Source organism: Alexandromys fortis, unplaced genomic scaffold, assembly GCF_014885135.2.
Source record: "Alexandromys fortis isolate MF-2015 unplaced genomic scaffold, M_Fortis_MF-2015_v1.1 scaffold_1, whole genome shotgun sequence".
Taxonomy (NCBI): domain Eukaryota; kingdom Metazoa; phylum Chordata; class Mammalia; order Rodentia; family Cricetidae; genus Alexandromys; species Alexandromys fortis.
The window spans coordinates 37,651,840-37,666,115 of NW_026067927.1; the positions used below are offsets into that span (position 1 = coordinate 37,651,840).

Sequence of the window (14,276 nt, forward strand, 5' to 3'; positions counted from 1 at the left end):
TGTTGCGGGAGGTCCTTCCGCCCCTCCAACCAATAGCTGCTGTGATACCAGCCCATTGGGGCGTGGTCTCTCTCCCTTTAAAAAAGCGGCTATTTCCTCTGCTCGCTCTCTTCACTTCCTGCTCCGCCGGAGACTAGACTCCCTTCCTGGTTGTGCAGATGGCTGTTGTCTGGGACGGTGATCTGTAAGTTTTCCCCTTTAAATAAATAACACCCTATTAATCATAACTCCAAACTGGTGTGGCCTTGTTCGTGACTTACGCCTTCACATAGTAACAAAGAAGGAAGTAGTATCCGCACAGAACCTACGTCGGATCAGTGGAGCTGAACAGGGGACCTAGATTTAAGGCCACACATGTTCATCCACCTCATTTCTCCTTTTGAGACTGAGTTTCTCTATGTATATCACTGGCTAGCCCGAAGCCCACTATGTAGATCAGGTTGGCTTCAAACACAGAGATCTACCTACCTCTCCTTCCCAAGTTTGCCACAGTCAGTGATCCACCTGACTTTTGAGAGAGATGTTAAAGCCAAACAAACAAAACCCCCCCAAAAAAAACAACAGCAACAAACCCCACTGTTAAAAAAAAAAAAAAAAACCAGCCCCTTCAACAAATGTTGGAGAAGTGGTGCCAACATGGAGAAGAATGAAAATGGACCCTCATTGCTCACCCTCCGCAAAAAGCAACTCCAGACGGATCAGGGGCCTTAATATAAAACTTGCAAACACTGACGCTGGCAAAAGAGAAGGTGGGAGGCGTATTGCAGCCACAGGACAGATAAGGAGTTTCTAAGTTAGACTCCAGCCGCTCAAGAAATAGGACAACAATCAGCAAGTGGGCTCTCATGAAATTAAAACACTTCTGTAAAGCTAAGGAAACTGTCAACCAAGTGGAAAGGCGGTCTACAAAATGGGGAAAATCTTTGCCAGCTACATATCTGACAGAGAACTATATCCAGAATACACAGAGAAGCTAAAACTAAACACTCCTTAAAAACAGGACCACAGATCTAAATAGCGAGTTCTCAAAGGAATACAAACGGCTAGTCAAGACTTTAAAGTGGTTCACATCACTCATCTAGAAAGGGAAAACTAAAATTACTTTTAGCTAACATCTTACCCTAGTCACAATGGCTATTGAAAACCCAAAGTGATGGCAAGGTGGTTATTAAGTTAAGAATGTTTGTTGCCAATCCTAATGTGCTTCCCATGGTCCACATGGTGGGAGGAGAAAACCAACTGCAGTAAATTATCCTCTGACCTCCAGAAGTACACGGTGGCACGTATACTTAAACGCACTGCGTGTACGGGGGAGGGGGTAAGTAAATGTAGAAGAAAATAAAAGGGCAACAATGGTGGCAAGAATGTGGGGGAATGGGCAATTCTCTCTGTTGACAGTCTTATATGTGGATCCTAACTTCAAAACCTCCAGACTTCCACGTTCCAGTTGGAGTGAAAACTTGCACAGCCCAGGTAGCAAGAGCAGTCCATTAGAGGTGGATAAAAAAGTGAGTTTTTCATGTGGGTGGGAAGAGCAAAAACCATCTGCTATGAAGTCGAGGGAGCAATATCAGGGGTTGAAAATTGAGATGGGATGAGGGTACAGAGATTGGGGAAAGGGAAGGCTGGAGAAAGGGCCAACCCAAACCTGCACAGGACTACAAAGACTATATAACCAAATCCAAACAGCATGCTACATGCATTAAAACACAGAATGTCTGTTTATTTAAACTATGTGGTGTGTATATTACACAGAACAATGAAACCGAGTTCTTACATCCGAGTTACAGTCAACTGATTTTTGACAAAGACAGTGTGCTGGCTAGTCTTATGTCAGCTTAACACAAGCTAGAGTTATCTTTCAGGAGGGAAACTCAACTGAGAAAATGCCCTATAACATTGGGCTGCTGGTCATTTTCTTAATTAGTGACTGACACCAGCCAGGTGGTGGTGATGCACTCCTTTAATCCCAGTTCTTAGGAGGCAGAGGCAGGTGGATCTCTGAGTTTGAGGCCATCCTGGTTTACTGTCCCGGAACTGGAGTGAGTTCCGGGACAGCTGGGCTACACAGAAACTCCTTGTCTTGAAAAACAAAGGCAAAAGATAAACAAAAACTTAGTGATTGATGGAGAAGAGGCCAGAACACTGTATATGGTGCCATCTCTGGGCTGGTGGTCCTGGGCTCTATAAGAAGGTAAACTGAGCAAGTCATGAGAAGCGAGCCTCCATGGCCTGTTGTAGAATCAACCCTAGCACATACCTTTAATCCAAGAGCTTTCTGCTTGAATATTGTAAACAAGATTAAATAAAGTCAACCATAGGTCAAGAGGCAGAGCAACCAATCAGTTGGCAGAAAGTGAACATAGGATGATTAAGAAAAAACCATATAGAGTAAGGGGAAGAGACACTGAGTTTGAGGAGACTTGTTTGAAATGGCAGGAGAGAGGAGAGGCTTTGGGGAGAGGAAGGTCAGCTGGGTACTTTCTCTGTTTCTCTGAGCTAGCAGGCTTTCACTCCAGCATCTGGTTCCCAAGTCTTTATTGGTAAAATTGAACAATGGCCTCTGTATCAGCTCCTGCCTCCAGGTTCCTGCCTGTCTGAGTTCCTGTACCAACTTCCTTTGATGATGAACAACATAGAAGTATTAAGCCAAATAAACCTTTTTCTCTCCAATTTGGTTTTTGGTCATAATGTTTTGTCTTCAGCAACAGATAACCTACTAGGACAGAAGTTAGAACCAGGAGTGGGGTGTTGCTGTGACAGACCTGACCTTGTTTTGGGGAGGATTGTGGAAGGACTTTGAACTTTGGGCTAGAAAAGCCATTGAGTGGTCAGAACAATGCAGACAATGGAGGCCTGCCTTATGATGTTTCAGAGGGAAAATTCAATACTCTATCATGGGCTTTTTCTATTTTGAATTAAAATTCAGTCACTCTGGTCAGCTGTGATTAACAAGAGACCAGCACAACTGAAGTGGAACCTTTACTTTACTGTGACAACTGATGTTGGTTAGCTGGAGCTAAGAAATTAGTGGGGATTTAGAAAAGACCAGCATCAATTGTTGAGCAAAAATCTTCTGAGAAGCGTTTCCTCAGAGTCACCACACAGAAGCTGTGTGTCAGAGGTGACCAAGGTTGTACCTCATACTGGACGCCAAACTTTGGTATTGTTAAGAATAACCAAGGTAGTGCTGGTTTTAAAGAAATGAAGTTGAGAGTTGGCACTGTAAGAGGCCAGGAGAAGTCATTGGTGATGATGTAGCCTCAGTGGAAGTTGAAAGCCCAGGACGGAAGGGGTCATGCAGAGAAGTTGAGGCAGGGAGAAAGCTTATGAAGGATATTGGTGAAAGTGCAACCCAGTTACAGAAGACCCCAGCATTTTGGTGATGTGGGATTCCTCTCTGTATGCTGTGAATATATTTTATTACCATTGGTTAGCAAATCTACTTTGGCCTACAGCAAGGCAGAATATAGTAAGGTGCGAAATCCAAGCGAAGACTGAAGATCAAGGAGGAAAAAAGAAAAAAGGTGGAGTCAGGCAGAAGCCATGTAGCTCCCGAAAAAGAAGGAGGACACCAGANAGAGAGAGAGAGAGAGAGAGAGAGAGAGAGAGAGAATAGACAGAGTCAAGGAGATGCCATGTGGCTGCCGAAGGACACAGACACTGGAATCTGACTGGTAGACCACAGCCTTCTGGTGATACACAGATTAATAGAAATGGGTTAACTTAAGATGTAAGAGCTACCTTGATTAATGGAGGAGGGCCTGCCCATTGTGGGTGGTGTCACCTCTAGGCTGGTGGTCCTGGGTTCTATAAGAAAACAGACTAAGCAAGCCATGATGAACAAGCCAGTAAGCAGCACCCCTCCATGGCCTCTGCATCAGCTCCTGCCTCCAGGTTCCTGCCCTGTTTGAGTTTCTGTCTCAGCTTCTTTGATGATAAACGGCAATATGAAAATGTTAAGCCAAATAAACCCTTTCCTCCCCAATTTACTTTTTAGTCATGGTGTTTTGTCACAGCCATAGAACCCTAAATTATATATACAGTAAAAATACACAGTGGAGAAAAGACAGTATTTTCAAGAAATTGTGCTCAAGAAATTGGATATTCATACAGAGAATAAAGAAACTGGACTTCAGTGTCTTCTATACAAAAATCAACTTAAAATGGGTCAAAATGCAAGGTCTGAAATTAAAAGGGGGAAAAAAAAAACAGAAGAAATATTGCAGGACCTGGGCTTGAGAGATTGCTCAGAGGTTAAGAACACTGGCTGTTCTTCCAGAGGACCTGAGTTCAATTCCCAGCAACCACATGATGGCTCATAACCATCTGTGATGAGGTCTGATGCCCTCTTCTGGCATAGAGGTGCACATGCAAAAGGAACATTGTATACATAATAAATCTTTAAAAAATATTGCAGGACCCTAGTCTGAGAAAAATATTGTGTTTTGTTTTTGAGACAGGGTCACATTATATAACCCTGGATGGCCTAGAACTCCCTGTGTAGACCAGACTGGACTCTAAATCACAGAGATCATTTGCCTCTGCCTCCTGAGTGCTGGGGTTAAAGGTATGAGCCACTACAATTGGCCTTGGACAAAAAATTTTAAATATACAGGCATATCTGTGTTACTTATATGAATTCCAAGACAGAGAATTTGAAAGACTAAACTAAAATCAAAGAGCAAATCACTCATATAGTTTAAGATGTTAACCTTGTGAATTATAAAAGTTTAAATTTTATGATTACCTTCTAATTGCTTTGGGGTTTGAGAAAAGACACACAGAGAGAGAATGTCATGAGAGACTGAGCCCACGGTCTTGCACATACCAGGTAAGCTGTTTACCACTGCCCCACACCACCAGTCCTGCCTTGCAGTCCGTAACACTCATTGACTAGTAATTTGACAAAAGTGAATGAAAGAGGCTGAAGAAACTATAATTAATGCATAATTTGTAAATCAAATCCACAGGTATTTTCTTTGTGTGTGAAACACATGCCAGGTTAACAACAAAAATGGTTTCCCCTTAAGATTTAGGGTTTAAAAAATAATTCAGTTGCCAGTGTCCACAGCTATCCACAGGAAATGCCCCTCAGGAAAGCACCAGTCTATGGTTTAAGATGCTCTCTGTCCACCTGACGCTGTGCTACAAACTCTGTGCGGGCGCAGCCCTACCTGCAATCTATTCACTTTCTGGGCTTCTTTCAAAGACACCGCGTGCCCTTTGTTCTCCTGCGCCATCAGCTGCACCTGATTCCTTAGCTCCTCCATCTCCAGCTCCTTCTGAGTGAGCAGCACTTGGTCAGCAGCCAGGGCACACTGGGAGGGAAGGAAGACAGAGCTCAGAATTACTCAGAGAACTACATGATGATATAATCTGAGAAAGACATACATAGAGGGGCCATCACTGTGACGCCATGAAAATATGATTTTCTTGATAATTTTTTCATCTGTATAAAAATTAGTTATCTAGGGTCTAGAGTACAATTGTAACTTTGCTAAACTTGTCATGAGACTTTAATGTGGGTTTTAATAATCAAAGCTCTCATCTTCCTATAAGACCTATAAGATATAAAAACTCATTTGGGCATTTAAATAGTTTCCTTGTGCATTTTTAATACATTCACTAGTAAGAGACAGATTCTAAAGTCCAGAAATAAAATGTAATGTCTTTATTTCTTGTTTCTGACTAATTTTGTTAGGTTCAGCATAAACTTAAGATACAGAGTAAAGAGTTTTTAAAACTAAATAAGCACAAAGAATCTGTCAGGCAGACTGATAGGTATTAAGTGTGGCTGTGCCTTTAAGGTCTTGTACAAAGGCTGAGGGAAAGCACGGTAAATGTGAATGGTACCATTCCATGGGGACAAAAATGAGCTGGAATACCAGCGTTTACCTGTCTTCTTCCTGACACGGGGGCCTTATGCTCCAGCCATCATGGAGCTCTGTCATCAAGGACTGGGCCCTCAAAACTGTGATCCAAAAATGAGTCCTCCTCTCTGTAGGCTGCTCTCGTGAGGGATTTTTCCCAGCAACAAGAAAAGTAACTGACAGAAAAAAATTGCTCCTAAGAAGTAGGGCAATTGTTGTGATGAAGCTCATCACATGACCTGGTTTGCCGGAGGACTATGAAAGTTTGGAAAGTTAATGTAGAAAACCCTCGAATGCTACACTTGGAGCTTAGCGGGTCATTCCGGCAGCAGTTTGGTTGACCGGAACACCAGAAGAAATGTGGAGCGTGAAGACTCAGTTCATGAGGCTTCAGAGGGAAACCGGGACTCTAATGGGAACTGTTACAGGCTGACAGAGCCTGTCCATGAGAACTTGAGCGAGGCTGAATTCAAAGCATTCTGGACTAATTTGTTTAGTGAAGAAAACTTCAAACAAGAAAGCATTCAGGTTACAGCATAGTAACTTCTCAATGCTCTTACCTAGATCTACACAGCGAAAGAGAAAGCTACAAGCAGAGCATACACTGTCGGCAAAATGTACTGCTTGCCAGGGAAAGAAACGGGTAGAAAGGTGGCTAAAAAGACAGCTGTAATTGTTAATGAAATTAGAACTGTTAAAAAACAAACAAACAAAAAAAAAAAAAAACAGTGCTTTGCACTAGGGCAAGAGGAAATGTGCCCTGATGGCCAGATTCTACCTAAGAAAGGCTCCATCTTGTGAGAATGAAAATTCATCTGAAAGAAGAGAGACCAAGCTGCTGCTGTTGTTGAAGGGGTTCCCTTCCAGGAACAGCTGCCTAGGACAGCATTTCATCCAAAGGTGAACACAGCTGCAGCACCACCTGGCAGCACTATCCAGGAGATAACTGCCTTTGTAGGCGTGACAGAGCAAAAGTGGAAGGTCATGGAGGCTTGTACCAAGTTTGTAGAAAGCCACTGAGACTAGCCAATGTACTGTGATGTAGAATTGCCTGCAAGGAATCCCTGAGGGTCAACAGGTAAAGCTGCGAGGGCAATGCCTACACTGTAATGAAACCTCAGAACATTGGAGATGCCAGGGCCATGGGACACTGATTAAGGAAATCTAAAGACATGCAGTAAGACAAGCTTACTGAGAGAGAGGCTATCTGTACAAAAGCAGCAGAGCTGGAGAGGTGTGGCAACCCAAGCCCTTTGTAGCCCAGATGATATATCACAAGCCCCAGATGCTGGACATGAAGTTGCAAGATGTGGTGTTTTCCTTGCTGGGTTTTAATCCTGCTTTGGTCCCATTTCCTTGCTAGGATCTGTTTCTGTAATGCATATGTTTATTTGGTGCCATTGCCCACTGAAATTGTAGGGGTCCAAAGTTAAGAAACCTGAGTCTCAGAGGATACTTTAGACTTCTGAGCAATCTTTAGACTATGGGGATGTTTAGAGATTAAGTAAATATATTTTGTATTGAGATGAAAATGAGACCAAGAAACAGGGATGGAATGTTACGACCAAAAATAATGGATGTCAAGTTGATAAGGGATGGAATTGTAATGGCTGATCTTCATTGTCAACTTTCTAACTTCTGAAATTCCAAAGCAACTTTTGAAATTTACTTGTCCCAATAAATGCAGTCCTTAAATAAGTGCTGTCTGATTCAAGTGTAAGAGCTCACATTCATAGCCAGCACTTAGGAAGCAGAGGCAGGAGCACTACCTAGGGCTCAAGACTAGCCTGGATAATCGATTAAGACCTTATTTCAAAGAAGATAAAATAGATCTGGGAATGTATCTCGGAAAGGAAAGTACTTTCCTAGCATATGCAAGGCTGTGTGTTCAGTCCCCATTACCACCGGAGTGGGGAGGGGCGTTCTATTAGTCTGCTAGGAACTCACACTCCTAAAAATCCCAGAACACAAGAAACAAAGGAAAGAGTTCAGGTACACACTGAGGTCCAGCCAGGGTTACATGGCAAGATGCTGTCTCAAAAAATATACTAATTAAAGTAATGTCTAAGTACCTGGTACTTCTTAAGTTCTCTCTTCAGCTGGAGAACTGTCACATGCTGGGGTCCTTCCTCCGTGTCCCCAACGCCCTGGTGTCCTGGAAATGGGGTGATGACAGCCTTCCTGACTTTCTGAGTCCTGCTAAACCACTCCTGGAGTTTGTGCTGCTGCTTCTGGTTTAGCCTGACTGCATCTTTTAAGTCCACCAGGAATGCAAATGCTTGCTCTACACAGTCCTGGTAGCCCAGACACTCCTCCTGGAGCTGGGTTACCTGCTCCTCTAGAGAGTGAAGCCGGTTTGGGTCGGGAATGCCCTCTGACGGGGTCTGGCTGGTCTGGCTGATACTGGCCTGATGGCTCTGCAAAGCTTCTCGAAGCAACTTAATCTCAAATTCCATCTCATCCATTCGGTCTGACTCGGGGCTAAAGTTTAAGGTAGGTTTGTTTCGAATGTTGCGAGCTCTGTTGGCATATTTGAGAGAATTTAAGGACTCGTCAAAATCTGAGGAGGATGGGCTGACACACGTGATCATGACAGTCTTGGCACTGCCTCCCAGGGAGTCTTTGAGAAGCCGGGTAATTTTAGCATCCCTATAAGGAATATGAGCATTCTTCCTGCGTGGGTCCCCAAGGGCACTGATGACGTTCCCTAAAGCAAGCAGTCCACTGTTGATCTGAATTGACTCTTTGAATCGTTCACCAGTGTTGCCCGTCTTGGTCACTCTTTCTGATCCAGCCAAATCCACAAAATGGAATTTGGAGACAATATGCCGATGTGAATACCATTCTCCATCTTCAGCTGTCTCTGGAGTTTTCTCAACTTGGCAAATGCTTATGGTAAAGATTGCATGGGATCTACTGGAGTGCTCATTCATCTGGGTGGTGCTCGTGTGCCTGGCAGCATTTCCCATCTCCAGGAGACTCATCACTTCATCCATGCTCTCTACTTGGCACTCCTTGGCCCCAACAATCACTTCAAACAGAAAGTTTTAAAACCATGCTTTCATCAAAATCCAGTACAATTAAATCAATCGCAAACAGTTACCCTTTGCTAAGCAACCCTGAAAGATTGTCCCTTTAAAAAAGCACTAATGTTTCAAATAGCATGTTTCCAGTGGTTCAAACACTAGCACCAGTCAGTTTCATTCGTTTCAGCAAAACTCCAAAAGAAACAGTTTTAAGAAATGGTATTATGCTTAAACTCTCAAAGGCGTATTTTATTGGTTAAAATCCAGTTGTTACTTTTAGACAAATATCATACTTAATTGTTTAAAATGACTGGCAATCAAAATCCCTGGAGCTGGACTAATACAGCTCAGCAGGAGAGAATGTGCAAAATATGAGGCCCTGGCTTCAAGAACAAACAAACAGAGACAAGGAACACTTTGCTTCAATATTTTGATTGTAATTACTACAAGAAAACAGGAGCCATGCCTGGTGGCAGAAACCTGTGACCCCATCTATTCATGAGGTTGAGGCAAAAGGATTAAAGTTCAAAGCCAGCATAGGTGTTAGATGGCTCCATCCCAAATCAGAAGGCTGGTGGCACAGCACTGTCCTAGCTGGATAACTTCCAGCACAGCAAAGCAAGTACATGAACAGAAAGCAAAAGCAAATTCACTGTGCATATATTGTCTTAATTCTTGGAATATCGATGTGTTTTTCTAGATGCCACTGAAGGAACTCAATAATTGCACTGAGCTATGTCACCTGTGTTTCCCTTGTCATCTTCCCGGATGTGCAGCTCCTTCATGGATGTCTCCAGCTCTAGGAGATCTCTTAGGTCTTCCTTATACACCTCTATGTATGACACTTTGACTTTAAAGTCCACGCCAGGGTTTTCAGAGAGGCTCTGAAATATCTCCTGGATAGCTCGAGGGATGATGCCCTTTTGACCCTCCACAACTGATGCTAAAAATTCAGAAATAGAAAGCATAGCTGAGACTTGAAATATAAGAAAACTAGAATCTAAAATTTATGTTTAATATATTTTTCTTACATTTCTTTTATAAGAATTTAAAAACTGGGCAGGCATGGTAGCTCACACCTTTAATCCCAGCACTCCAGAGGCAGAGACAGCCTGGCTGGCCTACATACAGAGTTCCAGTCAGGATTACATAGCAAGACACGGTCTCAAAATGTATAGTAATTAATTGAATTAATGAACACAAGGACAGCTTGGTCTATATAGAAAGTTAAAAGCCTGCCAGGGCTAAACCACACAACCATAACATTCAGGGGGGAAAGGCCGGGGCATGATTCATCAGGTAAGAGCACTTGCTGCTCAGGCACAGCACCTGAGCTGAGAGCTCCAGCACCCATGTAGAGAGTCAGGCATGGCACAAGTGTGTTTGTAACTCCAGCAGGCAGAGATAGGAGGATCACTGGAGTTTGGTGATCACCAGCCTAACTCCAGGTTCAGTGAAAGACCTGTATCAAGGGAATAGAGTTGTATACTATACAACATGTGTGTATACATACCATGCACATATGCCTATATAAAACAATTCAGGGCAAACATTTTCACATGTACCCCTCATGCAGAATTTATTCATTTATCAAATATGCATTTAGTATCTACTACATATCATGCAATACTCTAGGGCCCTGGAAACAACCAATCAACAAAGTGAAAATTCTCTAATGTTGTGGGATTCCCCTGAGAAGAAAGAAGCAGTAGCAACAAAGACCAACTGTAGACTCTATGGTATATGAAATGTAGACCCTATGGTATATGAAATGTAGACCCTATGGTATATCACACTCCAAAGAACACATCAAAAAATCATCCACCATGATCAAGGAGGCTTCATCCCAGGGATGTAGTGATGGTTCAACATACAAAAATCTGTCAATATAATCCACCACATAAACAAACTAAAAAGAAAACAAAAACACATGATCATCTCATTAGATGCTGAAAAAGCCTTCAACTAAATCCACCACCCATTCATGATAAAGGTCTTAGAGAAATTAGGGATACTAGGAACATTCCTAAACATAATAAAGGCAATTTACAGCAAGCCGACACCCAACATCAAATTAAATAGAGGAACTCCAAGTGATTCCACTAAAATCAGGAATGAGACAGGGCTATCTGCTCTCTCCATACTGATTCAATATAGTACTTGAAATTCTAGATAGAGCAATAAGGCAATAAAAGGAGATCGAGGGGATACAAATTAGGAAGAAGTCAAGCTTTCACTATTTGCAGATGATTTGATAGTATACGTAAGTGACCCCAAAAATTCTACCAGGGAACTCCTACAACTGATAAACACCTTCAGTAATGTGGCTGGATACAAGATTAACTAAAAAAAATCAGTAGCTCTCCATATACAATAATAAATGAGCTAAGAAAGAAACCAGAGAAACAACATTCTTTACAATAGCCACAAATAACATAAAATATCTTGGGGTAACTCTAACCAAACAAGTAGAAGACCTGTATTACAAGAACTTTAAATCTTTGAAGAAAGAAATTGAAGAAGACACCAGAAAATAAAAAGATCTTCCATGCACATGGATCATTATGATTAACATAGTAAAAATGGCAATCTTACCAAAAGAGATCTACAGATTTGATGAAATCCCCATCAAAATTCAAATACATTTCTTCACAGACCTTGAAGGAACAATACTTAACTTCATATGGAAAAACAAAAAACACAGGATAGCTAACACAATTCTGTACAATAAAAGAACTTCTGGAGGCATCGCCATCCCTGACTTAGAGCTCTACTACAGAGTTACAGTAATAAAAACAGACAGGTGGATCAATGGACTCAAAATGAAGACTCTAATGTAAATCCACATATTTATAACCACCTGATTTTTTACAAAGTCAAAATTATACAATGGAAAAAAGAAAGCACCTTCAACAAATGGTGCTGGGTGTCAGCATGTAGAAGGGCAAATAGACCATGTCTGTCGCCCGCACAAAATTCCAGCCCAAGTGGATCAAAGACCTCAACATAAACCCAGTCATACTGAAGCTGACATAGACCATGTCTGTCGCCCGCACAAAATTCCAGCCCAAGTGGATCAAAGACCTCACCATAAACCCAGTCATACTGAAGCTGACATAAACCCATGTCTATCGCCCCGCACAAAATTCCAGCCCAAGTGGATCAAAGACCTCAACATAAACCCAGTCATACTGAAGCTGACAGAAGAGAAAGTGGGAAGCAGCCTTGGATGCACTGGCACAGGAGAGCACTTCCTGAAGAGAACCCCAGCAGCACAGACACGCAGACCGACAATTAATAAATGGGACCTCCTGAAACGGAAAAGACAGAACAGCAGCTTTCGGAATGGGAAAAGATCTTCACCAACTCCCCACCTGGCAGCAGAGAACTGATCGTCAAGAAATTAGACATCAAAATACCAAATAATCAGGCTGGAGAGATGACTCAATGGTTAAGAGCACTGACTGTTCTTCCAGAGAACCTGGGTTCAATTCCCGGCACCCACACGGCAGCTTACAACTGTCTGCAACCCCAGTTCCAGGGAATCTGATACCTTCACGCCAATGCACACAATATAAAGCTAAATAAATTGTTAAAAAAGAAAAACAAATGATCCAATTTTTAAATGGAGTACAGATTTAAACAGAATTCTCAACAGTAGAATCTCAAATGACCGAGAAACATAAAAATTGTTCATCCTTAGCTATCAGGGAAATGCAAATCAAAACAATGCCGAGATACCATCTTATACTTGTCAAAATGACTAAGATCAAAAATGCTAAGAACAGCCTATACTGGAGAGGATGCGGAGTAAGGGGAACACTCCTCCACTGCTGGTGGGAGGGTAAACTTATATAGCCACTTTGGAAATCAGTATGGCAGTTTCTCAGAAAATTGGGAATAAACCTACCTCAAGACCCAGCTATATGAATCTTGGGCACACACCCAAAGGATGCTCAATCATACCACAAGAACACTTGCTCAGCAGTGTTCACAGCTATACGAATCCTGGGCACACACCCAAAGGATGCTCGATCATACCTCAAGAACACTTGCTCAGCTGTGTTCACAGCAGCATTATTTCTGATATCTAGTACCTGGAAACAACCTAGATGCCCCTCAAATGAAAAATGGATAAAGAAAATGTGATACATTTACACAAAGAAGTATTATTCAGCAGCAAAAACAATGGCATCATGAAATTTGCAGGTAGATGGATGGAACTAGAAAAAAACAACCTGAGTGAGGTAAACCAGACTCGGAAGGACAAACACGGTATGTACTCATAAGCTCCACTTTATTAGCTGTAAAGCAAAGGATAACCAGGCAACAATCCACAGCCCAGGGATGCGAGGTAACACAGAGGACCCTAAGAGGGGTGCATGAATTTCCCTAGGAAGGGGAACTAGATGAGATCTCCTGGGTAAGCTAGGGGTAGGGGGTGAGGGATGTGGAGAGGATGTGGGAAGGTGAATATGAGGGATCGGGTTGGTTGAAACAGAGAGGAAGAGTAATGAAACAGGTATCTTGATAAAGTGGGCCATTTGGGAGTTAGAGAGAAACCTGGTGCCAGGGAAACTCCCAGGAATCCACAAGGATGACCCCAGCTGAGACTCCTAGCAATAGCGGGGAGCATGCCTGAACTGGCCTTCTCCAGTAATCAGATTGGTGACTACCCTAATTGTCATCAGAGAGCCTTCATTCAGTAACTGATGGAAGCAGATGCAGAGATCCACAGCCAAGCACTGGGCCAAACTCCTGGAGTCCAGTTGATGAGAGAGAGAAGGGACTGTATGAACAAGAGGGGGAGGGAGGTCAAGATCATGATGGGGGAACCCACAGAGGCAGCTGACCTGTACTCTGGACAAACAGCTAGGGAGCCATCATAGGACAGACCTAGGCCCTCTGCACATGGATGACAGTTACGTAGCTTAGTCTGTTTGTGGGGCCCCTAGCACTGGGATCAGGACCTGTCTCTGGCCCATAAGCTTGCTTTTTGGACCGTATTCTCTATGCAGAGATGCCTGGGAGCTTGGTCCTGCATGAATGTAATATGCCATGCTTTGTTGACTCCCATGGGAGGCCTGCCCCTTTCTGAAAGGAGGAGGAGTAGATAGGAAGTATAGATGGGAGGTGGGGGGAGGGAAGGGAAGAGAAGAGGGAGGAGAAACTGTGGTTGGTATGTAAAATAAATGAAAAATTTAATTAAAAAAGAAAAGAAGGGCTGGAGAGGTCTCAGAGGTTAAGAGCACTGGCTGCTCTTCCAGAAGCCCTGAGTTCAATTCCCAGCAACCATATGGTGACTCATAACCATCTATAATGAGACATGGTGTTCTCTTCTGGCCTGCGGGGATACATGCAGACAGAACACTATATA

The 14,276-nt window shown here is 42.8% G+C and overlaps 1 protein-coding gene across 1 annotated transcript in view; it reads right to left on the reverse strand.

Annotated features, from left to right (window-relative positions):
- The window catches only part of Kif27 (kinesin family member 27), a 75,160-nt gene that overhangs the window by 58,473 nt on the left and 2,411 nt on the right, over positions 1-14,276 (reverse strand). Inside the window, exons 3-5 of the mRNA XM_050144509.1 lie at positions 9,642-9,842; positions 7,946-8,904; positions 5,178-5,321 (exon numbers count right to left, since the gene is read on the reverse strand). Coding sequence (XP_050000466.1) covers positions 5,178-5,321; positions 7,946-8,904; positions 9,642-9,842 — 1,304 coding nt within the window. The remainder of the gene's footprint in view (positions 1-5,177; positions 5,322-7,945; positions 8,905-9,641; positions 9,843-14,276) is intronic.